The sequence below is a fragment of the Aphelocoma coerulescens genome, chromosome 4 (genome assembly GCF_041296385.1).
Source record: "Aphelocoma coerulescens isolate FSJ_1873_10779 chromosome 4, UR_Acoe_1.0, whole genome shotgun sequence".
In the NCBI taxonomy this organism is placed as follows: domain Eukaryota; kingdom Metazoa; phylum Chordata; class Aves; order Passeriformes; family Corvidae; genus Aphelocoma; species Aphelocoma coerulescens.
The window spans coordinates 17,628,939-17,653,760 of record NC_091017.1 but is presented as its reverse complement, the minus strand read 5'-3'; the positions used below and the strand labels follow the sequence as shown (position 1 = coordinate 17,653,760).

General features: G+C 44.6%; 2 protein-coding genes across 2 annotated transcripts; both read left to right on the top strand.

Moving 5' to 3' along the window:
- Nucleotides 1–522: 522 nt before the first annotated feature.
- LSM6 (LSM6 homolog, U6 small nuclear RNA and mRNA degradation associated) lies at nt 523–6,557 on the top strand. Its single transcript, XM_069012861.1, has 4 exons — nt 523–624; nt 1,564–1,673; nt 4,766–4,879; nt 6,382–6,557. Exons 2-4 carry the CDS (start codon nt 1,580–1,582, stop codon nt 6,414–6,416), a joined length of 243 nt encoding a protein of 80 aa, XP_068868962.1. The 5' UTR covers nt 523–624; nt 1,564–1,579; the 3' UTR covers nt 6,417–6,557.
- An 8,361-nt stretch (nt 6,558–14,918) lies between these two features.
- On the top strand, nt 14,919–22,959 carry REELD1 (reeler domain containing 1). Its single transcript, XM_069012093.1, has 6 exons — nt 14,919–15,479; nt 16,274–16,496; nt 18,126–18,277; nt 18,989–19,283; nt 19,939–20,002; nt 22,025–22,959. The coding sequence occupies exons 1-6, from the start codon at nt 15,260–15,262 to the stop codon at nt 22,616–22,618; spliced, it is 1,548 nt and encodes a 515-aa protein (XP_068868194.1). The 5' UTR covers nt 14,919–15,259; the 3' UTR covers nt 22,619–22,959.
- Nucleotides 22,960–24,822: the final 1,863 nt, after the last annotated feature.

Here is a 24,822-nt window from a genome sequence, read left to right as displayed (position 1 = left end):
TCACTGTGTCTCCAATAAGTACAAGATTATTTGGGAATCAACAGGATCTCATTAGAGTAGAATACAATAATGTACTGGATCGTATCGGACATTAGGAAGAACTTCTTCACAGAAATGGTGATTAGACATTGGGAGGGGCTGCCCAGGGAGGTGGAGGAGTCACCTCCTGGAGGCATTTAACGAAGGACTGGATGTGGCACTCGGTGCCATGGTCTGGTTGACATAGGGGTGTTGACTAACAGGTTGGACTCGATGATCTCTGAGGTCTTTCCCCACCTAACTGGTCCTGTGGGGTTTTTTCCCACAAGACATCTTTTTCCTGTAAGATTTCTCTCCGTAAGAAACCGATGGGACGTTATTTTGTGGAACTCTAAGCAAGACACAAAAACCCCTCGCATCTCCGTGAGGGACGGGGCTCGTCTCCCGCGATCCCCCCGCAGCGCGGCCTCAGGGCCTCGGGGAGCCTCCACCGGGGCCGCGGGCAAGAGGAGCGCGCCCTCAGACCCGCCCCGCGCTGCGGCCCCTGCGCGGATTGTCCCGCCCGGCCGCCGTAGCGGGGCGGGGCCGCGGCGGGCGGGGAGCGCCGGGAAGGGGCGCGGGAAGCGCCGGGAGAGGCGGCGGGCGGTGAGTGTGGGGCTGGGCCGGGCCGGCCGTGTGCCCTCCGTGGTGGCCTGCCATGGAGCCGCGGTCTCCGGCCGGGACCTCCCCCGGGGCGCTGGGGCCGGGCTGGAACACGAGGGTTCCAAACGGGGGGAGCGGCTCCAAGTGCGTGTGTGGTCCGGGAAAGGGACCCAGCCCTGGGGCGCCAGCATCGCTGGTGGCAGTGGGTGTTGATAGGGAAACAGTGAGGATCCCTGGATTCACGGCTGGAATTGCCCACTGCGATTTGCCGCAGGAAGCAGCGAAATGAAGTTGGCACCGTACGGGTGTTTCTGCCTTAGACTGAAGTCACAGAACAAAGCGATGTTAGAGCAGGAGTCAAGCGAACACTGACAGAGGGGGTCTTGCACCAAACTGGGTGCGTGTGCTGCGTTTTTTAACCACAGCATCTTTCCTCTGTGGTTTAATCACAAGCCTTAACTTAGTCTGCTGTGTCATCTGAAGGCATCCTTTTAAATTTATGCTTTTCTTGTATTTGTGAGCTGAGATCAAAACTACTTTTGCTGTTCCCGCACAGATTTCCGTGTATAGAGCATGGATGGACTGCTCCCTCTGCCCCTAAAGACATGGAACACCTATTTATGGCTTAGCCCTCTAAAACCATTTTAGCAAAAGGTTTTAGGGATGATGAGGCCTTTGGCGCTGTTGAAATTTAACAGATGCACAGTGGGGCAGACAAGGATTCTTAGTTAAACTTTCAGAAGTAATAAAAATGCCAAAGGGAATGTTTATTGTAGTGACTAGGAGCTCTGTCTCTCCATCTCAACCCTTAAGATTTTGCTTTTATCTCCTTCAGCATTTTCTCCTACTGAAAGTGTGACAGATCAGGGGTCTGCCTGTCTGTACAGAGTATTTAAAACAATGTGGAAGCATGTCTCTTATCCTAATGTTTTCACTTCTCAGCTAACCTGAGATCAGGATGAGTCTACGGAAGCAAACCCCCAGTGACTTCCTAAAACAAATCATTGGAAGGCCAGTTGTTGTAAAATTAAATTCTGGAGTTGATTATCGAGGTAAGTTCTTCATCTGTCTCTCACAGTGAGTAAAGTAATTCATTGGGGAAACTGGAATAGATGCATTGATTTTGAAAAGAAAAACAGTGTGATCCAGAATCATGGAATATGAGAATAGAGATCTCAAAATGGTGACAGTAAAAATAGAAAATCAACTCAGGAGAAAGTGATAAAAGGGGGGGTAACAGTGGATTTAAGAGGTTTAAATTACTGATCTAAATCATTAGTGTCCTTGGTCACAGATGACTAAACTGGAAGATTCAGAGTTTCTAAACTGATACTGGGAAGATTGTTTGGAATTACAACTCCTGAAATGGCCAAGCTGCCCCCTTTGAGCACCCCATGTTGGAACTAGACTTTTCTTCACCTTTCTGTTCTCCATTTCCTAGTATAGATCTTGGGCTAGAAAAGCTTCAGAGCAAACCATGCTGTCAGTCATAATAGAATTCTTACACGAGGGGTAGGAGCATTATTGACATTCTTGGTTAAACAACTGCTTAGACCTGTGTTGGATCAAAACTCACAAAGATACAGGAAAAACTTTAGTGTAGCTTTTGCCAACTTCATTTTAACACAGCCCATCAGTTTTATCCCTGATTTCTTCACCCTACCTGTATACCTATGTGGACTGTATATAGGATTATAGATGTTTTTCAGTAGCAGATTAAACTTCTCTGTGCAGTGAAATGTCCTGGTCCTGCTCCCATTAAGATAACAGTATCAACCTATCCAATTTTTTTAGTAGTATCCAAACTCAAAACTAATCATGTATCTTCTATTGTGCTCTATTAAGAGATTTTATTCTCTAATTACTTAAACATGATGGTTCTGCAACACATCCCTGCTTCAGAGAGGTTTACTTCAATTGGCTTAGCTTAGCACTTGTGAGAGGAGACTTGTTTGTTCTGTGACAAGGAATCTATGCTATGACAGTTTTAAATTGTTTCTGTTCACTGGCAGAGTGTTCACTGGCACTTCCTGTTTCTCTTCCGTGTTACTCAGCTGACAAAATTTGCAGTCTCTCATTTCTTTGAGAACCACATTGTTTGAGCACTTCAGGTGGGGTCGGTGGCTTAAAAAGTTCACTGCCTCTGTCAGTTCTTTAGTGCAGGAGAATGAGGAGAGAGCTCATTAAAGTCCATTAAAGCAAGTCATCATTTACCTGAGGGTACACACGAGGCAGGGCCAAACTGGATTTGGTTTTTTTGCTGTACTTCCTATTTCCTTTGAGACCATTGCTACCTTTCCCTTGGTAAGATCCATTTATAAATGCTGTAGATGAAATACTCGACTTTCCCCTCAGCAAAGCTAGTTCAATGTGCCTTCAGTCAGACACCACATTAATTGAACAAGAGTTCCTTGAACACCCGTATTTGTCATTGGATTTTTCCCCCCTTCCCTTCCTTATTTCCCTGTGCACTCTTTTGATCTTGTGACAGACAATCTGTGTAGTGTTTTCATTTGAATAATATGCACTTAGTTTTTTTCTGCAGAAATGTGACCACCAGTAGTAAAAGCCAAACATTTACAAAACAGCATCTCAGACTATTGTTGCAGATCTGTCCAGATGCTCCCCCAGGCTGTGTTGCTGATTTTTTTGTTGCCTCCACCCTCTGAGGCCCCACACGCACCACCGTGGCCTCATGCAAGTGTTGATGTGTAACTGTGAAATGTTTTGAGTCGTTGCCAAGTGCTGCAAATGTTCAAGGCAGGAAGCCCTAGGAAATAATCAGGGATACATTAATGTATGATTTCTGTGTGTAAAGATGGGTATGTACATTAAAACATCTCTACATACAGATAAATCGCTAGCCAGGATGGGCAGTGATCATATTTGATGCCATTAATGGTGTAAGAGTAAACACAAAGAAAAGGAGGAAGAGAATGAAACAACCATGAATGCACTCTAGGAACAAGAGTTTGTAAATACTGCATTTATGGCCCACTGAGTGGTAGCTCGGGTAAATCTGCATGGTCCAATTCTAATTTTGGACAAACATATTTTTGTTTTCTGTTGTTGTGTGGATCCCTCAGGATTACTAGAGTGGAAAAGAACCCTGACTTTGGTTTGGGCTTTTGGTGCATTTAGTGACACTTTGTGAGCAGTTTTTCCTCTGTCTGTGGAAACAATAGAGAGAAAAACAGAAAGGAAAATAACAATCTTTAAACCATGACACGTTGGCAGAAGAAGTTGAATTCCTGATTATTAACTGGAAGATCCTACAGTAACACTTCTGAAAAATGAGAATGTGTCCTGAGTTTTCTCCCTAAGTACAGCCAAAATACTATTATTTCAAGTTTGACTGCTAGATAAATAGGTAGGTGTTTTTCAAACAGAGGGAAAATTATTTAAGTAGTATTGTCTCTGCAAGGATGAAGTCAGGAAACCCAAAGGCAAGAGGAAGATAAAACAACTTGTAAAAAGCTGTATTAATTGTGTGCTACTAAAATGCATGTTTTTCTGATCCAAAAAATAATCTAATGTTACAAATGACATTTTTTTTCTTTACTGCATTATCTAAACAGTGTGATTTTATTTTTGTGGGAAGATTTCAATTCCCTTTGTTGAAAAATATGTAGAATTTTGTTGACATCAAACCAGAGACTTGCAGCCAGTGTTCTTCTAGATCTGTAAGCATGAAGACAAATACATGTATGCTGTCCTGTATTGAAGGGGTTGTTTTTCAGCTGTATCCTTTACAAGTTCTGCTGATAACTCAGTTTACATAGCTTTGTCCTTAGGTTATCCAGTTACACTTAATGTCACAGGTTTTTTTTGGTGGGTGCTTAAAACACAAGTGAGAAGAGACAAATATTCAAAGTGGAAATTGTCCATCTTTTGAAATAATACCTTAATAACTTCTTTTTTTACTCCCACAACTCTTACACCAACTGCTAACATTGCTACCAGAGTGCCTGGGATTCCTCTCTCCCAGTTGAATTCTTTGAAGATACCTCTCCAAGCTTGGGTTTTTAGTTTGTTATAAAGATACAGGGTGGGTTTTTTTCCTGTACTGTTCAAACACCATGCATTTTTGTTTATTTTAAAGTAAGTTCAAGCTAATTCTCTTTTAAACTGCCACTGTTTTCAGGTGTCCTGGCTTGCCTGGATGGATATATGAACATAGCTCTGGAGCAGACTGAAGAATATGTAAATGGACAATTAAAGAACAAGTACGGGGATGCATTTATCCGAGGAAATAATGGTAATTCCTACTCCTTCTGTTGCTGCACATTAGAAAATTGTGTTTTGATATTCTGAATCTGAGGGGTGGCTGAGGTGCACATAAGCTGCCTGTAAGCCTAAAACTAATATTCTTTCTTGGAAATCTTTGCTTTCTATTTGCTTTTTACAGTTTCACTTTCCAGGGCCTGTGCTTTTCTGCATTCCTGTGGTCCATTTTGCTTCTGAACTTGAAGTTCATTTAGAGAATCATGCTCTTTTCTAGCCTTCCTTGGAGCTTATTTTCTACTGTTTGACAGGCTTACTCTTTTGCACTTACTGCTTGCTTAGATGGCCTCTGCACCATAAGAGTTTGTGTTTTCTAGGCAAGCTACTGCATAAATTTATGCTACAGTGCAGCTATTACAGTGACACTAATATTTTCTGGTGAAGCAGTTTTCCAGAACTGAATGAATGCTGATCCTTAGTTCTGGAGGCTATTTTCATCTCTTGAGTAAAGATTTTACCACCAGTCAAGAAAATCACTCATGCTTTAATATCAAGCCTTTGAATATCTGAGTGCAGTAGGTGGATTTTAGTGTACTTCAAGGACAATCCCAGGCTCCTGAAATGACTCCCTGGTATCAGGCTGTAATAGCAGGACATGCCAGGGAGAAGAGTATCTAAAAATAGAAAAGGTTCACAAGTCGGATGTGAAGAGACTTGAAGAGGAGGTAAATGAAGCAGAGTTTGACTGAGTTGCTTGGGAAGAAAATGGAGGGATGGAATAAAAAGACACAAGGACCAAATCCCATGTTAGAAAAAGAGTCAAAGAGGATGTGGTACCAATGTAAAAGAGCATTTTGGGTGGAGAAATAATCCTTGAAACAAGGCCCACCCTTGCTTTTTGCAAGGCATTTGGATTTGTTATGCTAAGGACTGGAGTGACATTACAGCTGGAGAATCAATTAAGGAAATAATATGTTATGAAAGCTAAATGGGTGAGAGGCAGAAGGCTCAAGAACCGGCTGGACAGAGAACTGAAGACGTCCCAGGTTTAGTAGCACAGTGTCATGTTGTGAATGGATCTGTTCTGGGGATATCATCAGCCAAGCAGGAGGAGGATGTGTGTTCCTTCATAACTAATCATTAGTTTTGCCTTAAGTGCTTGCAATTTCCAGCTTTTATTGAAAGATCACAGCATTAGTGTCTGACACCTGTAATTCTGCTGCTGAGCAACTCTCTCATGCTCCCCTCAGAATACTGCAGGGCACTGCCTTTGTTCTTCTCTGTTCAGCCTACATCTGCTGGAACATAGTTGGGCTATGAATAAAATAAATACTGAACCAGAGTAATACATAATGTTTAGATCTAATGGCATTTTTTGAAACCTGGAGTTAAAAGTTGCCTGGCTTTGTTTGTGCTGAATGGGATTTATTACAGCGTCAGTTTACAAGCCATGGAAATAAGATGTTTTAAATAAAAAGGCTTCTGCATGTTATTTACCAGTGCCCTCTTCTGTGTGCCACTTTCTCTTTTTCACAGTGTTGTACATAAGCACCCAGAAGAGGAGGATGTGAAGATGCCAGAAGGAGGCTGTTTTTTTGTACTTGTGAACCTCTTTGAAGTGATGAGCCCTATTTGATTTGTAGTTCATAATCCGCAGGTGAAATACACAAGTGTTTAAATATTTTTTTAAAATAAATGTGAACAGGTGTAAACTGCCTGAATGTTTTTGTTTCAAAGCACTGCTTTGTTCCATGGTACAGAAAAAAAAATAAAAGAGAAGCATGTAATAGTACTGCAAGACTAATATGAAGTAACAGCTCATTTAATTATGCTAACAGTTACAAAAATACGGATTAGAAGGTAAGCAGGCATGGAGTAATTGCAAATCAGAGCCCTTTATTGATGGCAAAACAATAGTTTAACTGATGTTGGGAAGGGAAATGCTAATAGTTTGGTGACAATGACCTGTCCCTTCTGGAAAACACAGGGTCAGCTTTAAATGCCAGTCTAGTAAGAGTCGTCGGGTAAAAAGTTCAGCTGTCCAAAAAATCTTGAATTGTGGATTGAATCAAGGGATGTAACACTGACACTTCAACAGTTAGGGGTGGGGAAAGAATTGAATCAAATGGAAGAAAAGCCTTAAGGGTGTAAAGAAAGCTCTGTGCCAGCTGAGGAAGTCAGTCAGAGGTGAAGAGCTCTCAGTTGGTATGTCAGTACAGCCTAGTAGCTACTTCACCTCCTGCCTGTGTACCCCCCACCCTTCCTCTGCTTGGGGTGACCTTTTTCTTGTGCTTCTCTACCAGATACAATGGACTTTTTCAGTAAAAAGCCATTTTAACTAATATCTAAAGCTACTCCTGAAAACACACTAGGAATCTGAAAGCTTTTGTAAATATGCCACATGTGTCCTCTCCAGCCAGTTCCCTCTTTCTCCCATCCATTGCCCCCACAACCTGGTACCATCTCTATATTCTCTGTGTCTAGCCAGAAATGAGAACAAATGCATTAGAGTATGGGGCATGCATTAGTGAGGGGGAGCCTCTGAGCAGACAACAAGGAGGGAACTTGTTTGTGTGTATTTTGCAACAATGCTCCCAGATAATCAAAGCACAGTGAGTAAATCCAGCTCAGTTTTACATGGATACTTATTCCAATTTATAAAGTGTATTTTCTCCTTTCACATGCAGTCAGCCAAGAAAAAAACCCAAACCAACTCTGAACATTCAGATAGTCCTTTGCCTGAGTGTTTCTGCACTTAACATCCACACACTGAGAATGTTCTCTTGTTCTTTGTGACAAAGTTATAAGTTAGGGTAATGTACCTCATGGTGAGGTTATTGAGCCAATTTTTTAAAATAAGCTTTCTGAAGCCTTGCTTTATTTTTTGGACAGTTTATAATGCCTCCAAGAACAAAAGTACTTCTAGTTGTGGATGGATTAACACAAGACAACTGTGTGACTATAACATTATTTTGTTCTTCCCAAGTACCAGTAGTTCTGATGCAAGCAGGGAATAGTAACGTTCCAGTTATCAAAGGGAGAGAATGTGGTCTGCAAATTTTTAATTTTACTGTTTTTTGAGATGGAGAAATAATTCTAAATTATTTTGCAGTCAGTAGTTAACCTTTCCACAGTAAGCACTTCAGAAGCCATGACAGAACACACAAATAGAGTTGCTACTGTACAATATGCTTCAATAATTTATCATTTTCTGACAAGGGTTGAAAAAGGTCCAGGATATAAGACAAATCACCAACTTGCTCTTCTGTAAGTGACTTTTTTCCTTAAAAATGAAGATGTACCTCCAAGTGGGGCATGCAGTTTTTCATTTGCCTTGTCATCTATATGTAGCTGGCAAGTTGCTGTCTGCTTTCCGTCCAGGAGACTGTCTGGATTTTGTTGTTTGTTTTTTGTTTTTATTTTAATACAGGGTTAAATTTTTTTCCCTCTCCACACACCTACCCACGTATAGCAACACATTTTGCAGACTTTGATTTAATGTCAAGAATTTGCATTGTTAACTTTTTAACTGCAGTTCTGTTTCTATAGAACAGTTGTAATCTGCTACTTCTGGTGGTCTAATCACATACTAAACTCTGTATAAATATAAATACTATGTGGTTTATGTGCCAAGGGGTTTTTTAATGTATTCTAGGTCATGAAGTCACTATTACTATGTGAGATAGACAGGAAGACTTGCCTTGAAGATCAGCTGTTGTAATTAATATTTAAATTTCAAAAGTAGCAAAAGAAATGAAGTATTTAATTCCCACAATCACTGACTTTCAGTTTATTTTACAAGATTTTACCCTCTAATTCATTTTTCAACCCCAGTGTTTAAATCAAGTAAACATTAAACTTGATTTAAATTAGGCAGTCTAGTGTTCAAATGTAGCTTGGTTTTGGTTGGATAAAATACTCATATTGGATTTATTCTACTTATCTTTTAGATTTTGACTTGCACATATTGTGTAGGACAACATTACATTTGCAAGTAAATCCACAGCTTTCAGAATTTCACCTGGAATGCTATCCAGAGTTGCATGGCATTATATATGAACATCAACATCAAAGCAGAAAGGTTATGTTTCATAAACTCTTGATGACCCAGCCTAATTTATAAGCTCTTTATCCCACTGGGAGATACAAGTACACTCTTACAAACACAATACACCTTCATACACAAAGGCCAGCATGAGATACTAGTGCTCGTATCCTCCATGTTACATCATTTACCACATCCTGATGCTCTTGCCCCAATACCTGTGTATAAAACAGTTTCACTTGGGGATCAAGCTCATTGAGATCAGAATTGACAATGAAATATAAATGCCTTGAACAACCTGCAAGCATTTGTCCACTTTTCTTGGAAGAATGTACCCAAAATTAAATAATCCAAAACTAACAAACAAAAATTACTGAATTTCAAAGACTAAAGCTGCACTCAAGTTGATAGTCAGTACTTTTATGCAGTGAGATCCCACCATGAAACCACGGCCATTCAACCACTACCCCACCCTCAGCTACAACATTCAGTTCACAGACAGATTCTAGGAAGAGCAGTAACTGTGAATTTGCTACATGCCCACACCACATCCAGCACAAGTTTCTTGCACTTGAAAAGCCAAACTAAGCCACATCTCCTTAAACAAAAGCCTGACTGGGAGCAGCAGCACAGCATACCTCACAAAAACTAGAGAAAGTCTGGAAGAAGGCAAGTACTCACTGCATGGTGGAGCAGCCAAAGCCAAGTCACCACTAAAGCCTGCAGTGCCCTGGAGTTGCTCCTATATAAAGGGAGCAGGTCATGCTAGGAAGGTTTTGTTTTAAAGGTATATACCCTGATGACCACTCACTTTTACAGTTAGTTTCCACCTGGTTCATAGTTCAAAGGGAATCTACTGCTAACCACTCTGAACATCATTCGTTTGAGTTCTTTATATCTTTTTTGTGATGTTATGGTGACAAAACAGCTACTCAGAACCTTTCTGAGTTGCCCATTAGTTCCTCAGGCTTTTTCACAGCTCTGAAAACCAGCTGTGCCCCACAGCTGTGTTGTTCCTGGGAGATAAGAAAGCATGAAAGTGTTTGCAAAGTGACAGCCTTGCAACGTATGACTGATGGTACCAGAGCAATGCCTGATCTTTAATACCCCAACTCACACCTGTGGCCAGCTGCAGCCCTATGCTGGTTTTGAAAACAAGCAGGCTGTGGAGTCAGCAGTTTCAAGTCTAGGATTCCTGTGCCAAGCTGTTCTCCAAGGCCTGAAATCAGATGGGAGGGGGCATTTTCTGGGCTGCTGTATTGACCCTGAGCGAGGGACCCTCGGCCACAGGATTCCTCTGCCAGGTCACCGTGACAGAGCTCACAGGCAGCTCCCACTTGGTGCTGTGATCACACCACCTGCCTGCCCTTGCCTTTATCTAACAGAGCAGCAGCAAGAGATCATCCTTTAGAATAGAATTGGTTTTATGTATGGAAATTATAAAATAGCTCAAGTGATAAAAAGGGAGAGCAGCTCTCCATGGATGATTTGCATCTGCTCTGCGCAGCGCACTGTGGGAAAATCCATGTGGGTTCTGTCTGTTGCTACAGGAATGTGGGGAGCCCAGCATCTGAGGGCATGTTCATTCTACTTGCTGTCTGTACACTTCATAAAGCAATCATAAAGCTATTTGTTGCTAGGCCTTATCTCTCTCCCTCTCTCTCTTTCTCTCCCCCCAACCCCTCCTCTAAGAGCAGAACAGCTGCCCAGGTTGCAGCAGTTACCAAATAAAATAAAGGGTTTCTTTTGGTTTGAATTTGTAAGGGAAGGAGGCTCACACTGTATGTTGCATGCATGTGTATGTGCCAGTTCATTCCCAGCAGTGACATTTTAGTCACTGTCACACTTCAGTAAGTGACAGAAGAACAGCAAGAATAGTCAACTGGATAAAAGGGAAAGGACCTGCCAGTACTTTTGCCAACCCTCTGCCTAACTAGTGTCAGAAAAACATCCTGGTCTCCCCAAACACAGAGGCACAGGCATGCATAGGTCACCCTGCGATGCCAGTTTGTAGAGCTTGTTCTCCATTCTCCCTGTGGACTACCATGGGTTTTTAACCACTCATCTCACAGCTGGCCACTGCTCTTTGTTTTAAAGATAACTTGAAATATTCTTAAATAAGGTGGTACTGCCAGCTTTGCTGGTTTAATGATCACTTCCTTGTGGTCTGGGCTCAACTGTTGCCACCTTCAAGCTCTCTGATCAACCTGCCCACTCTTTCCTAAGCCCCCTCAAACTTTGTTCACAGGACTCAGGTGGCTGCCAGCTGACCAGGAGGAACTTCTAACTCATTAAAACCGTTATTATCTTGCAGCAGCAAAGTATTTCCCAGCCTGTCAATGAAGCAACCAGCTTGCTCTGGAGTGTCAGCTCTTTGTTTCTTACATCCATGCCCATATTACATACTGATCTCTACTGCACCTGCTCCACATCTGCTGTCCCTGTTGTGCCCCAGTGGTGTGGAGATGTAGAAGCAATCTGCAAGAAGGACAGAGTTTCTGCACCAAAGAACCTGCAATGTTACTGGGTTTGTAATCCTTCTGTGAACTTCAGCAATCAAATTTCAAGTTATATGGTTTATATTCTATCTTAATTATCAAGGTATTATAGAGCATGCACAGTTTCCCCCAGTGCTATTTTAAATTCCTAACCGTAGTTTGTGGGTTTTTTCTTCTAGAAATCCACTAACAAATGCTGCTGGGAAAACAATAGGCAGGCTGTAGGTTGTCTTACGTCCCCTTCTCCTTGCCAGCTCCCTACGGACAAAGACATTTAGGACAGGCAAAAGGCAATCCTCTCTCCAGTTCCAGCAGTGCCATGTGGCCTGTCTGGGCCCCCTGGTCAGAGCGATGCGCTGAGCCCGGCTGAGCTCGAGTGACTCCAGCAGGTCACAGCCCTGGCCAGAGAAAGCTGAGGCAATGCTGTCCTGGTGGGTGATGCAACCAAAGGCTCTGAGAGGGCTGTATTTCTTGCTGGAAACATCTGCCTGTCACTTGGCATTTGAATGAGCAGTTGGAGGCTTCTGGTAGGTGCTTGTGTCACGGTAGTGACTGTGACAGGCTTTTTCCATCTCTGAGGAGGAGATGGTTGTGACATTTGCTTTGACTGTGGCTTTGAAGCCACTGAGTTCCTGTGCTTGAGAGCAGGCAGTGAGGATGAATGCTGTCTAAGGCTGTACTTCAGATCAGCCCAGCAATTAACACTGTCCAGGCAGTGCCATCTGACCCTTGCAGCTGAACCTGTGAACAGAACCATGCCCTGCCGTGCCAGAGGCTGCTGCAGCCTTGGAAGTGAGCATGGACAGTTCAACACTGCCCTACATCCTACGCTGTTATAGATGGGTTGGATCTGTTTGAGCCTCTTCTCCCCACAGCTTTGCATGGTGCTCCAGGGGAACACCGAACACTGCTGTTTCAGGGTCTGCACTTGGCTGCTTTTCCCTATTTTCCAGGTGGGAGTCAGTGGAGAAATGGTCCTCACTGGAGCTGGCATAATGGAATTGTGTGCCCAATCCATGACAGCAGCTGGAGAAGACCATGCAATGCTGTAACACAATGCAAAGACCCACACCCACATGGAATACTGTTTTCAGACCTAGCCACCATGCCAGGATGGCTGCAACATGTTTGATGTTTCTCCTGCAGATTACCAGAGGTCTGGAGCTGCTGCTTAATTATAAGCAAAGGATGCTTTATTTTAGGTATAAATTAGGAAGGAAAACCATAAGAGACTGGCTGGTCTCAGGAAAGGATTAGTCATCAATACAGCATAAAGGTATTCTCTTTTGTATATGAAGGATGGGCAATTACATACTGGAACAGAATCAGTAATTCAAACTTGTCCTCTCTCCCCCTGAACTATGCTCTGCTTCCACTGAGAAAAGAAAACTACAAGACTTACATTATATCTTGAAATTCAGTGATTTTAAGGCCTCTTTCAAATGCAGAGGAGAGCAGGCTGATGAGAGCCCAGTACCACCAGTTTCCATACTTTCCAACCAGTTAAACAGCTGAGAGCTGGACTGTCAGCAGTAGAACCTCAGCTCCAGCCCAGCATCTTGTGTCTCTTCTGAAGGACAGGCTGTAGAGCAGGGCAGGCTGATAGGAACAGTGCTAATAAGTGAAGCATCTGTAAGCTTGCCCCCAGTTTTTTGGGGGTGCCCTAGGCAGAGGTCACCAGGATGCCCATTCTGGACAGATTTCCACAATGGTCAGATCCCAAGCAGGATTACAGATAAGGCACCACTGGCAGAAATGAGCCACAGGCAGGGAGTAGGGCGAGCCTAGTGACAGTGGCCAGGGTCATCAGAGAGCCCTGATCACCAGAGCAGTCTGCAGTGACAAGGTGGATCTGAGAAGCCGGGAAACCCAGGGACCGGCTGCCAGTACAGCTGCAGCAAAGCTCGGGCAAGGAGCAGGGCTGACAGCCAGGATGTGAATACAGCTCATGTGCCAGGGGACAGTCACACTTACCAGATGTTTGGTCCCCTGTGCCAGCTTCGGGGGATTTGTGGGGTGTTGATGGCTCCTTCTGGCAAGGCTGGCACATGTGATGAACCTTCCCAGCCTTTGTAGCAAAATTCTGCTTTTACTGCCAAAATTAATCCCATGTAAGCATCAGAGACAGGGCACACTGCTCAGGGGTCATGGAGGGAAATGATGTGGCTTGGCTTTGCTTTGCTCCAGCATGGAAGGGGGGATGTGTGTGTGGGGAGGGTAACAGGGAAGAAAAACTCCCATCATCCTGCACCTCTGCACAGGAGTTTCAGGGTGTCCCACAAAACCCCCATGATTTGCTGTGGGTCTCCCCTCCCTTCTCCACTAGTTGCCTTTGTTTTCATTGAAGAAGCTTGAAGAGTTAGCGGGCACACATGCACACACACACACACACACACAGAGACAAAAAAAAAAAAAAGAAAGAGAGAAAGAGAAAAAAGAAAAGAAAAAAAAAGGTGTAGGATATGAAGAAAAAATCTAATATGATTAAAGCAGGATTTGGGCACTGGCAGAAAGCTGCTGTGGGTGGTGGGTATTAGCAGTAACAGCTGCTGCGCTTCCCATTAGAGGAGCAGGCGAGGAAAGTCCCTGAAAGGATGGGTCTCCGGCAGGCTGGCAGGGCAGTGGTGGCAGCGAGCCCGGCAGCGAACGCGTCCCAAGGTAAGCGCCGGCGGCACCGGCAGCCTGAGCCCGGGCAGCCCCGGGGAGCAGCGCTGCTCCCCTGCGGGGATGGGCACAGGAGGGCGGCTGGGGCTGGGATGGGAAACAGCACAGCCGGGGCAACACCCAAGGGAAAGGGCTGCTGCTCGGGGCCACTTCCATGAGCTCCTGCGAGAAATCTTATCCAGCAAGGGAGGTTTAGGTGTACCCAGAGGGGAGGCTGGCTCCATGAAGAGTAGGCATCCTGCCGCTGGTCTAGCAGGGCTGGGAGAGTTAGCAAAGGCTCCCATGACTCCCACGAGCATCTTCTGGCACACAACTGGTTGAAGTGGCAGGATACTTGGCTGTGGAAGGTTAAACTGCATCCATCTGCTTGCTGCTTTAGGCTGGGCATGAACTGTTGCGCACACAGTGGTGCTTCTATTAGTCAGCTGGCAAGTTTCAGAAGTGGTTGAGGGGGAGGTGTAAGCTAGACCTCCTCAGCCTCTGTTGCCTCTGATTTATTTACATTTACTCACCGAGTAAGTGTAATGACATCTAAGGCAGGAAAGGCTGCATGTTGAAAAGAAGATGTTAGCGCTACATTGAAATCAGAAGCACTTGCCTTGTGATACCTATTGTAATAAATGGCACACACTCATCCTTCAGCTTCACTTTGAAAAGTGCATTTTGAAAAAGCAGAATGGCACAACACTCTGGTCAATCTGGAAATGTGTTTTGTGCTGTCACCGCAGGGATGCAGCTCTGTGACAGTGGGCAGGGACAGGCTCCCTGCGCCGGGCACCAGCCCCACATGTGATGGGGCCTGCAGCAGCTCTGCAGGTCCAAGGGGCATATGTTTCCCCCATTAATCAGGCTGTACATTTGGGCTGGGAGTGGTGGAGGGTGCTGAGTGTGGCTGTACAGAGCCTGCTTCTCCTCCTAAAACCCACAAGACTTTTTAGAGTAAATCTTTTCTGGCCGCTCCCTCCATGGGCAGCTTCACAAGAAATACATCCTCTTGTGGGGGGCTCTTCTCTCCCTCAGCCTCAACAATTTACTTCAGAATGTGAATGCTGCGGATTCCCAAAGTGGCTCCAGGTGCCACAGAGATCACTTATTCCCTTTTGTATAAAGCCAGGGGGGAGGGTGACTCTGGAGATCAGCTAAATCAATGGCACCATTGGGGGAGCCACTGCTTTGAAGTGAACTGCACGTTGTTTCCTGCTGTAGGATGGAGGATGGTGGGAGAGCCCACGCTGCCATTGCTGGCTGGGCCTGCATGACGCTGTGCTTGGTCTCCTACGCGGCCGCCTTCTCACAGGGCGCGAGCCTTTCCGCCTGCACCGACATGATGCCCAGGCACCTGAGGGTGCAGCTGCACAGCTCCAACAACAACTACGTCACTGTCCACACCAACGTGTCCTTCTACTTCCCAGGAGATAAGGTGCCAGGTAAGGAACAGCTTCTCATTCCTGCGTCTGAAAAATACATGGTAATTAATCTCAAGCAATGGAATTAATCTCTCTGAGTTCTGGGAAGAGGGATAACTGCTCTGAGTGAGCTACAACACCTCTCTTGTCATGAGGACATATTTACAGAGGAATTCTGTTTGCAGCATGGGTGCTTTGCGTGGGATTCATTTATGTCAGCTGTGTCTCAACCATACCAGAGCTCATTACATGCAATAGCACATGAGAAGCACCTCCAGTGGGTGAAGTCACCCTCCCAGCCCCTCTGCACCACTCAAAGGGGTCTGGGTGATTCACCTGACTCTTGGGCGTGATTGGCAGCATTCACCATCCCTTGTATTGCTGCTCCTGAGGCAGATGCAGACAGAGCTGAGAGGCATCACTCCCCAGCTTGGCCACTGGCCTGTTCATCCCTGTGCAAAACAAAACCCCTCTGAGAGCAGAACACGAGCTTTCGCATACATACAGAGTGGTGTCCAAACCTCCTTCCTTAAAAATGGCTGTATGCTGCCAGATCCAATATGGTTAACAGCTGATCATCAAGGAGGAATGTGGGGGAAGACTCAAGCAAATCCTGTGTGCAATTACACACTGCAAAGCCAAAGGTAAAAGTCTGGCCTTCTGTATCCAGCATGTCCAAGACAGACTGTGAGGACAGAGACAGTAAGGTGTTTTCAGTAGCGTTGCCCCAGGTTTTTTTCTGGGAACTCCATTGCAGGCAATTCACTCCATAACAGCAAGACAAATGCCTTTGTGTCCCGTGTTTTGTCTTCCAGTGGCAGTGAGAAGCACCCGGGATTACATGGGCTTTATGCTGCAAGCTCGCAAAGTGTCCAACAACAAAATCGCTGGCACATTCATCTTCCTGCCTCCTGGTTCAAAGCTGCTGACTTGTTTTGAAGATGGTGACACTGTCACCCACTCGGACAAGTCACTGAAGAGAAACCTGTCCTTCGTATGGAAAGCACCAGACCAACCCATTGGAGACATCAAGTTTTTGTAAGGACATGCTGGTTCCTAATCAGAATTTATGTCTTCTCAGAAACAGGCTTGGCTTTATGGTTCCATTGTACTTGTCCAGCACAGTGCTTTATGTATCTTGAACCCCATACAGCTAAATACTTACCAAATGCTGCAGCAGTATCGCAGCTGGTACGTAAATCACCATTAATTTCTGCTGGGTAGAGCTGCTTTTTATTTACACAGTCACTGTTTTCTCAGAATAGATACACTGGAAGATGACAGCTTAAGCATTTGAGGAAATAGAAATATTAAGGCATAAAGTGAGAACTGTGACCATGTAGCTTGTCTTTGTAAATATTTGTAAATAACACAGCCCATAGGACTTCTCTGCCTATATGATAATCTCGTATATCACTTCATAAAAAAAAAAAGGATAGTTTTAAAAAAAAGTTAAATGTAAACAGAATTACTCACAATAGAAAGAGAGTGAGTACCGTGTCAAAACTTGACATCTCTGTTTTGCACCAAAGTCCCAACCTGTCCAAGTAGTTTGGTTCTGATTTGGAATGAAACTAAACATCTTCTGACTGCCTTAGAGGAAGCACAGTGGCTTTTCATTGCAAAAGAGATTAAATTGTTATATTTCTACTTTACAAAACCACTTAGAAACTGCTTGGCCAGATCCTTGGCTGCTTCCCAAAACCTAAGTATCCTGTTGAGTACTGTGGCTTGAGCATCTCATCGTGATTCAAGAAAAATTCATTGACAGAGAAATATTGCTGCTTGGTATTTCCAATTTTTGGCCATTGCTTTAGATCAGAAAATACCATTAAAGTTTAAAAAAATACTATTAAACTCACAAAACCCCCAAATAAACCCAAACAAATCCCAACAAGACCTAGCTACCCACTCTGATACTTCCTTCACACTCTGGCTTTTGACCCTCCAAGCTGGTATCTGACAGACTCTCCCTATTTACACTGTCACAGCATCTGGAAAAATGCCTTGTTAGGGTTAAAAATGCCTTGTAAGTGTCATCTGGCACAGGAAAACCCAGGTTGGTTTCCCCTTAGATAATTCTCAGAAGCAGCTGAGCAATCTGAGCTGAAATTCTCCCAAAATCTCCAGCTTAAATAAGGCTCTCTGGGTGAAGTTAAAAGTTGGCCAACACAGTTTTGGCACCTGACAAAAAGCAGAGGATTAGACAGGCTCAAATATCAGAGGGCTGAGAAGAGAGACCTTTTCTTCCCCTTACCTATTCTGCTGTTTGTACAAGTTACATTGGCTTGTTTTAATTAGTAAATACCACTCTTGTTTCCCTGCCTACAGAAGATTATAAACAGAGCTAGTCCAAGTTTTACAAATGTACTTCTATCAACATGATGAATGTAATACAGCTTTTAACTTTTTTTAAAAATTTATTTAAGTTCCCACACATTTTTTGGCTGATCTTAATTATGAATGGTGATTCTTCACCCTGAACCTTTCTTATGGGACGTGGTATCTTTTATGTGTAAGAGAAAACATATGACAGGCTAATCCTTTAAAATACTTTTGCGTTGGCTCTCTCTTCAGATTAAGGCAGTCTTTGTGATTAGCCAAACAGTCAGATGTTTTATTAGTGCTATCAAACCAGTAAATTCTTGCCTGATTATGTTTTAACAGCATATCCATAGTCCAGTCATACTTTGTTTACTGGGCAAAGATTGAATCTGCTGTTGTGGCTCAGGGAGGACAAAACAAGACTCTTGCTGACGAGAAGCCTGAGGTTGTAGCCTCCACTCCCTCACAGGCACCAGCTGACCCTCACCCTACAGGTATGCAAGCAAAACCCTAAGTTTCTTACCAGCACCCCTGCAGAGTAGTTTTACAGCTTATTCTGGACAAATGTCCAACACAAGTGGCCCAAACAAGCTGAGGGGACCTGTTTAACTCCTGTGGCTGTCGAGGAGATCAGTGATGGCCATGGTGAGCTCCTTGAAGTGAGGGCATGGGTCAGCATTTGAGGTGATGGAGCCAGTTCCAAGGAGGGCACCAGAAAGTTAAACGGGGTTGCCAGATCTTAGGATTTCAATGCAAACCTTAAAACAATTTACCTAAAATCTCAGCTCTTGAAGAGAAGGAAGTGCAATTAGCAATGTTGCCTAAACAGAGGAACTTACTTGTCTCTAAATGTGACTATTGCCCTCCAGGTATATATTTAATTGTATTTATGCAGCCTTTGGTCAGTAAGATGCTCCAAGAATTTACTTGTACCCAATTCAGATGTATTTCTAAGCATTTTTGGCATGGCACCAAGGCTGAGTTTTAATTATTTTACTTGACCACTACACAGGCAGAAAGCTTTGCTGCTTTAATTTCCATGTGGGTTCCCCTGTAAAAAAAAGTGACATGAAAATAAAAGAGTCACTGTTATGAACCTTCCTGGCTAACCTTGGCACCGAGGGGGATTTGAAATAAACAAACTGAAGACAATAGACTTCTGCTCCTCTCTCCCTGCTTTTTGTTTTGTCTCCCTGCTGGACAAGGTCCCACCTCTCCTGCAGCTGCCACTGGCTCCCCTCTGCCTGCCAGCCCCACTGGCATCGTGGCAACACCAGCACCAGAGCCAGGTTTTGGTGTGGGGTTGGACACTCATCCTGTTACTGAGCCAAAGCAGCCGGCCCAGACTTCGCGGGCTGTGTCCGGCATCCGGTCCAGAGGCATCCGGTCCAGAGGCTGGGGGCTGGAGCTGTCCCTTCCCACCCAGCATGCTGGAATGGTGAATGCCTTGCAAGGTTCCCTCTCCCAGGACAATGCCTCCAGCTACAGCACCTTCAAAGGGTAAAAACTGCATGGTGGGAAAAGCTATTTCTCCAGTCCTTGTGGGGAAGGAAAATAGTATTAGTTTCCCTGCAGATGAACAAGGAAGATGTAGGGAGGTGTCTGTGTCTAGAGGGGAGGTGAGAGGGTGTTTTTTTGCTGAGATTTTGAGAAATAATCCTTTGGATATTGCACACAGCAGACAGTGACAGGGAGAAAATCCAAAACTCCTAAGAACCAAACACTGCATTGCTCAGCGCAGTGGGGGACTGGCCAGGTGGGGGAAATATGTGAAAAACCTGTTGACTGTTACAACGTTTTTCTGAAAGTGCACACAAATATTCAGTGAAACAGTGAACTCAGCAGAACTATTTCTCCATCTGCAGGGAAAAGGAAAAAAAAAAGGATGCAAATCAGTTATGAAACTTGGGCTTGAGGATGTCTGCTCAGAAGTCTTAGAAGGTTTGGGCTGCATGAACTTTCATGCAACATTTCATACTGTGGGTATGAAAATGATGGGGATAGGAATCAGTGATCAGGTGTAATCAAAAATACAACTTGTATGATCTGCATTGACTGCATGCATCCCAAAACTGCTCTAAGGAGCAGGACTTCTTGGTGGTGTGAGCCACAGGTGTGACTTGCTAACCCTGCCTTTCCTCTGTCCATATTTCAGAGCAGGAAGCATTACCAGTGCTGCCACCCCACACTTGTGTTTGATGTGTACAGGCAACAGGAAGGTAAGCACCAGGGGGGGGAGGACACTTCCTCCAAGGACAGAAAGGTCTCAGAGGAGATGAGGGTAAAACCTCTCTACTGTGTCACAGCACCAAGCAGCCCATGTAGGTGTTGTAAGTGGCTAAAACGACACTGAAACTCTTAAAAGTTTTAAATTTTTTACCTTAACTGGAAATTGGGGTTTATATCTCTTTCTAATTTAGCTTTTTTTTGGGCCCACTGCCTGGGTTTTTAAGAGGCCCACTGTAAAAAAATTGCTTTCCCATATGTAGACATGACTACACGCTGCTGGAAATGTGTGTGTTTAGAGACACAGGATACAGAGTTAACAGGGCAAGTCCACTATGCAGGTGATGGAGAGAAGAAAGATACAAGGAGAAGAAAGAACTAGATCTGGTTTGCAGGATGCCAAAGGAGGAAGAGAAATAATCTCACACAAAATAAAAGCAAAAGGGGACATACAGCACAGAATGAGGCAGAAATATTTAGGAAGGGGCAGAGGACAGAGAACAAGTAAAGGAGAGATGTGTACCATGAGCACCTAGTGTAGCCATGGAGAAAAGTGGAGAAATGGCAGTAGATGGAAACCAAAGGAAAGGAAGAGTTATTGCACAAAGCAAGACCAGAAGAGCATAATGAAACAAAAATACTGAGAAATTAGGCAAGAATGGAGAGGAATATTAAAAGAAAGGAGAAATGAGTTGAAATAGAGCAAGGACTTGTGAGGCAGTTCCATTTTCTATCCCAAAGTCCCAAATCCTGCAGTACATCCTGACAGTATGGTGTTTGCATTTTGAGGGCAAGTGATCCATACACATGCAATCCTAACTTTGCCAGCCAGCTACTCTACAGTTTGCAGTTCAGCCACTGAAAGTCTTCTATTTACTACTGTATTTTAATAGCACCTTCAGAAACCACCCCTTCCACAAAGGATGCTCTGACCCTCCACTACTTTGCTTCACAGTTTGCCAGGGCTCCTACCTCAGCTTTGTGCTCCTGTCACACTGTCTTCCCAGGAAGCTTTAGAAATCACTAATGATGGTAGAGGTTGAGAGTTTCTCTGGTGTAATTAATGGATGTGTGAAAAAGCCTGCTGGGCTGGACAGGCTGGAGAGGTGCCAGCTACTGAGGGCCAGATCCAAATCTCAGTGGAGCCAAATTAAAAACTCCAGTACATTTTGCAGGTTTTGGATGGGGGCTCAGGTGCATAGTGGGAATGGAAAAATTCACTGGGGGCCTCCTAAATTGCATGCTTGTTTCCCAGTTAGTCTTGGATGATACCTGCAGCAAAGCCTGGGCTGCAGAACTGGCATGGAGCAGCTGGCATTTTGTCACAGTTAAAATAAGGTGCATGGAACCAGACAGTCCCTAGAAACAGGCGCAGGCAGGAACTGTCACTCCCACTAAAATGGGTGGTTAAGCAACACAGAGAGCCAAGGCAGATTTCTAACTGGCTGTGTAAACTGAGAAAGCAAGACAGGCTTTGGGGGGGGGAGGGTTATAGGTTGTATGTGAATGCCCCAGAACTGCTGATGGCAAAAATCATCCCAAGTCTCCCATGTCCCTCCGCTCCATAGCCTCAGAAGGGCAATACTGAATCCCAGTGTGTGACCCTACACATGCAGCTTGGCTGAGAAAATCACACCTGCCCTTTCAGCATGACCCTGATGCCACTCAAGGTGGGAACTGTTTATTAAGTGATTTCTTTAAAGCAGTGACCTTCCTCTTCATCTGTGCCCTTCACCTTTGCCCCTCCAACCCACACTGCCTTTGCCCCTGGGACCAACTCAAGTGCCTTGTCCCTCCCATGGCAGTTCTGGTATGGATGGAGCAGGGTTGCATCTGCTTCATTTTCTAAAAGCTACTGAGTAAACAGGGAATAGAGAAGAGTTAATCTAAAGCCAGAGGAAGAGATGGGCATCAGAAAGAGAGTTGAAGTGTTCCATGAGGTAAGTAGTGAGAACTTAATCAGCCCCCTTTTCTCTTCCTTCACTGCACATTTTGGTGTGTTTTTGCTTTCAAAGGGCAGTACCAAGAGTGGGACCATCTTGAAAGCCTCCCTACGTGTGACAGCGTCTCCCTCTGCCCTGCACGTACACACTCTCCTGGGTGACACTGCTGCAACCACAGCCTGGTTGGGCGATGCCAACGCTGCCAGCAATTTGTCCTCGGCTTCAAGGCAAATAGCAGAAAGAGAGCTGGCACCGCAGCCAGAGGAGGCAGGGACCAGAGGGGAGGAGGACAAGGATGAGCAGGAGGCAGATGGGAATACCCTGCCATGGGTGACCAGACCAGCTCCTGAATCTGCTGTTCCTGGGAAAGGGGAAGGCCCTGGCAGAGGACCCCGACTCCTTGCAGCCCAGCTTGGCATCCTCCTGGTCTGCACAGCTGCGCTGGGCCTGGCACTGGCAGCTGCCGTGCGCTGTGTCTGTGCCCAGCACTGCCACAAGCGGGCCGAGGTGTCCTTCAGCGAGCCCGACCCCGACCTCATCACCATCACGGAAAATGGGGAGGTGATGCACTTCCGAAAGATCCGGGAGAACAGCTTCGTGCTGGTGCAAGCCGAGTACAACTGGGTCAGCCCCTCGAGCAGTGGGAAGAAGACGATGGTGGTTTAGAGCCTCTGTGTGCTGCCATATAGGCAAACAAACCCAAAGCAGCCAGTTCAGACAGAGGTGTTAGGCAAAAGTATCCAAACTGCAGCTGCTGAGAAAATAGAAGCTGATAGATTGCTCAGTGTGTTACACTTACTGCAATTAATATTGTATATCTGCTCATTAGCTGTCACTGTGGCAATGACATATACTTTCTCTGTTGCCTTAAGGTTGTAGCTAGAAATAGAAATTCTTCCTCTCCACTGTGGTATTGACTCCTGTTTAATCTCAGAAAAAAAGTTTCTAGTGTTATATTTCTTTCTAGGAACTACAAACCCGTGATATAAACCCAACTATTCTAATTTAGGAGCTTACAAGTTTGACTCTGTGCACTTGGCATCCCTCAGACGACAAATATTTGCCTCAAGATTTCAAGTTTCAATTTGAAAATAAAAAGCAATAACTCATTAGTGGAGAACATTGATCCCAAGAATGCTGAATTGATCCATGGGAGTGAAACACAGGATGGCAGACACCAGCTTTTGGGGGAGAACATGCCTCCTCATCAGGTGCAAATGGAAGAAAATCTGTCCTGTCCATTTGCACCTGATGAGGAAGCTTGTTGAAACCTGACAGCCAACATTTATTTAGTCTTTTATTTTGAGTCAGCTCAGTGACACTCTGTGCAGAAACAGGACTGAGAAGTACCCTTCTCAGGTCACTTTGGAGATACCCTGCAAAGGCTGCATGGGAAGTTAACAGCATCCTTGTGTTCTGAGTTTGTGCAAACTTCTCTCTGACCATGTGGTTTTCTGCAGGAGGCCCCTAAAGCAACTCTTGGAAAACAGCAGGATTCTGGACACCTCCTAAGAAGGAGAGGTAACAACAGCAAGGGTAAAGTTTTATTTTACTGCAGCTTTAAAAGAGCCAGAAATAGACCTGATAATGATTCTCTTGAGATGTACATTTTAGAGCCTTTCAGAGAGCAGGAACTGATCCTTCAGGTGTCCTTTTCTAGGGTGGATCAGCTCAGAGCTGATCACTCCCAAGCTGTGTAGGGGGGGGGACAAACTTACATTTTGGTGCTGCAGCCTAATTCACAGCCCAGAGCAATCCCCCTGAGCCAAGCAGATAATGATGGGACTCTGATGGTTCACCCAGCCAGCCTGGTGACAACCTCCCCTCTGTCAGGAGGGCCCTGTGGCCATCTCCAACTAGTTGCCCATCTCCATGCTGGATAGTCAGTCAAAGCACTGCTCTCAAATCCTCCCTTACCTCACCACTGACTTCAGAGGAGACAGGTGAGACATGAGTTCTCCTGCTCCAGCTCCAGCATGATGCACAGAGTGCATCTTTTGCTAATAGTGCCTTCCATTAGCATTCAAAAAGAGCTGGTTTCTGCTGCACTGTGATCAGTGACATTTGTGCTGCACACATGGACAAATTTCTGTCAACTTCACTTCTAGGCCCAGTAAGCCCTGGGCAAAAGAAATAAGAAAAGAAGTGTACTCACAAATGCAGCTTGCAGAAATGAACTTGATGCTCTTGACCATTGCACTTTGAAGAGAAGGGCAACTGCACCATAGCCCCTTGCTGCAGAAAAAACAAGGGTAGTGCTGTAATTGAAAAGACAAAGTTGGGTTTAGGACTCAGAAGGATGCCAGGTGAATGGTTTTATATTCACTAAGTTGAGCTTATGCCCTACCTACTAGTAAGTCTCCAGGTTTTTAAGCACACATCTAGACACAATGGCATTCATCTCCTGTGTCATGTGCCTTAGAAAGAAATCATGTTTCTTTAACCCAGTGTAGCTGAACTGTGTAGTGACTAAAACAGACTGCATTCAAGTCATTGTTAATGCAGCCAAAAAAAAAATCCTAATTAACTGAGAAAATAGGTCAACAAACTCTTAAATATTTAAAGAACTATCACATATTATTTTAAAAAGTTTCTTATGATGGCATAGCTGTTTATGAATAAATTACAAATACCTATGGCCTCTTTCACTGTCTCTCTAGGTTTAATGTTACCAGACTGCTATGGCTATAAAACCAGAACCTTCCTCTCCTCAGATCTTTTCCCACAACCCAGCACTGCTTCTTACCAGGCTGACTGGAGAAATGGAGGTGTTTGATTGGGAGAGTGGCACTTCAACACAATTCTGCCTTCTGCCAGACTCTGCCTTCTGCTAAATTCATGTGCTCCAGTATTATTATTAGTAAGACCAG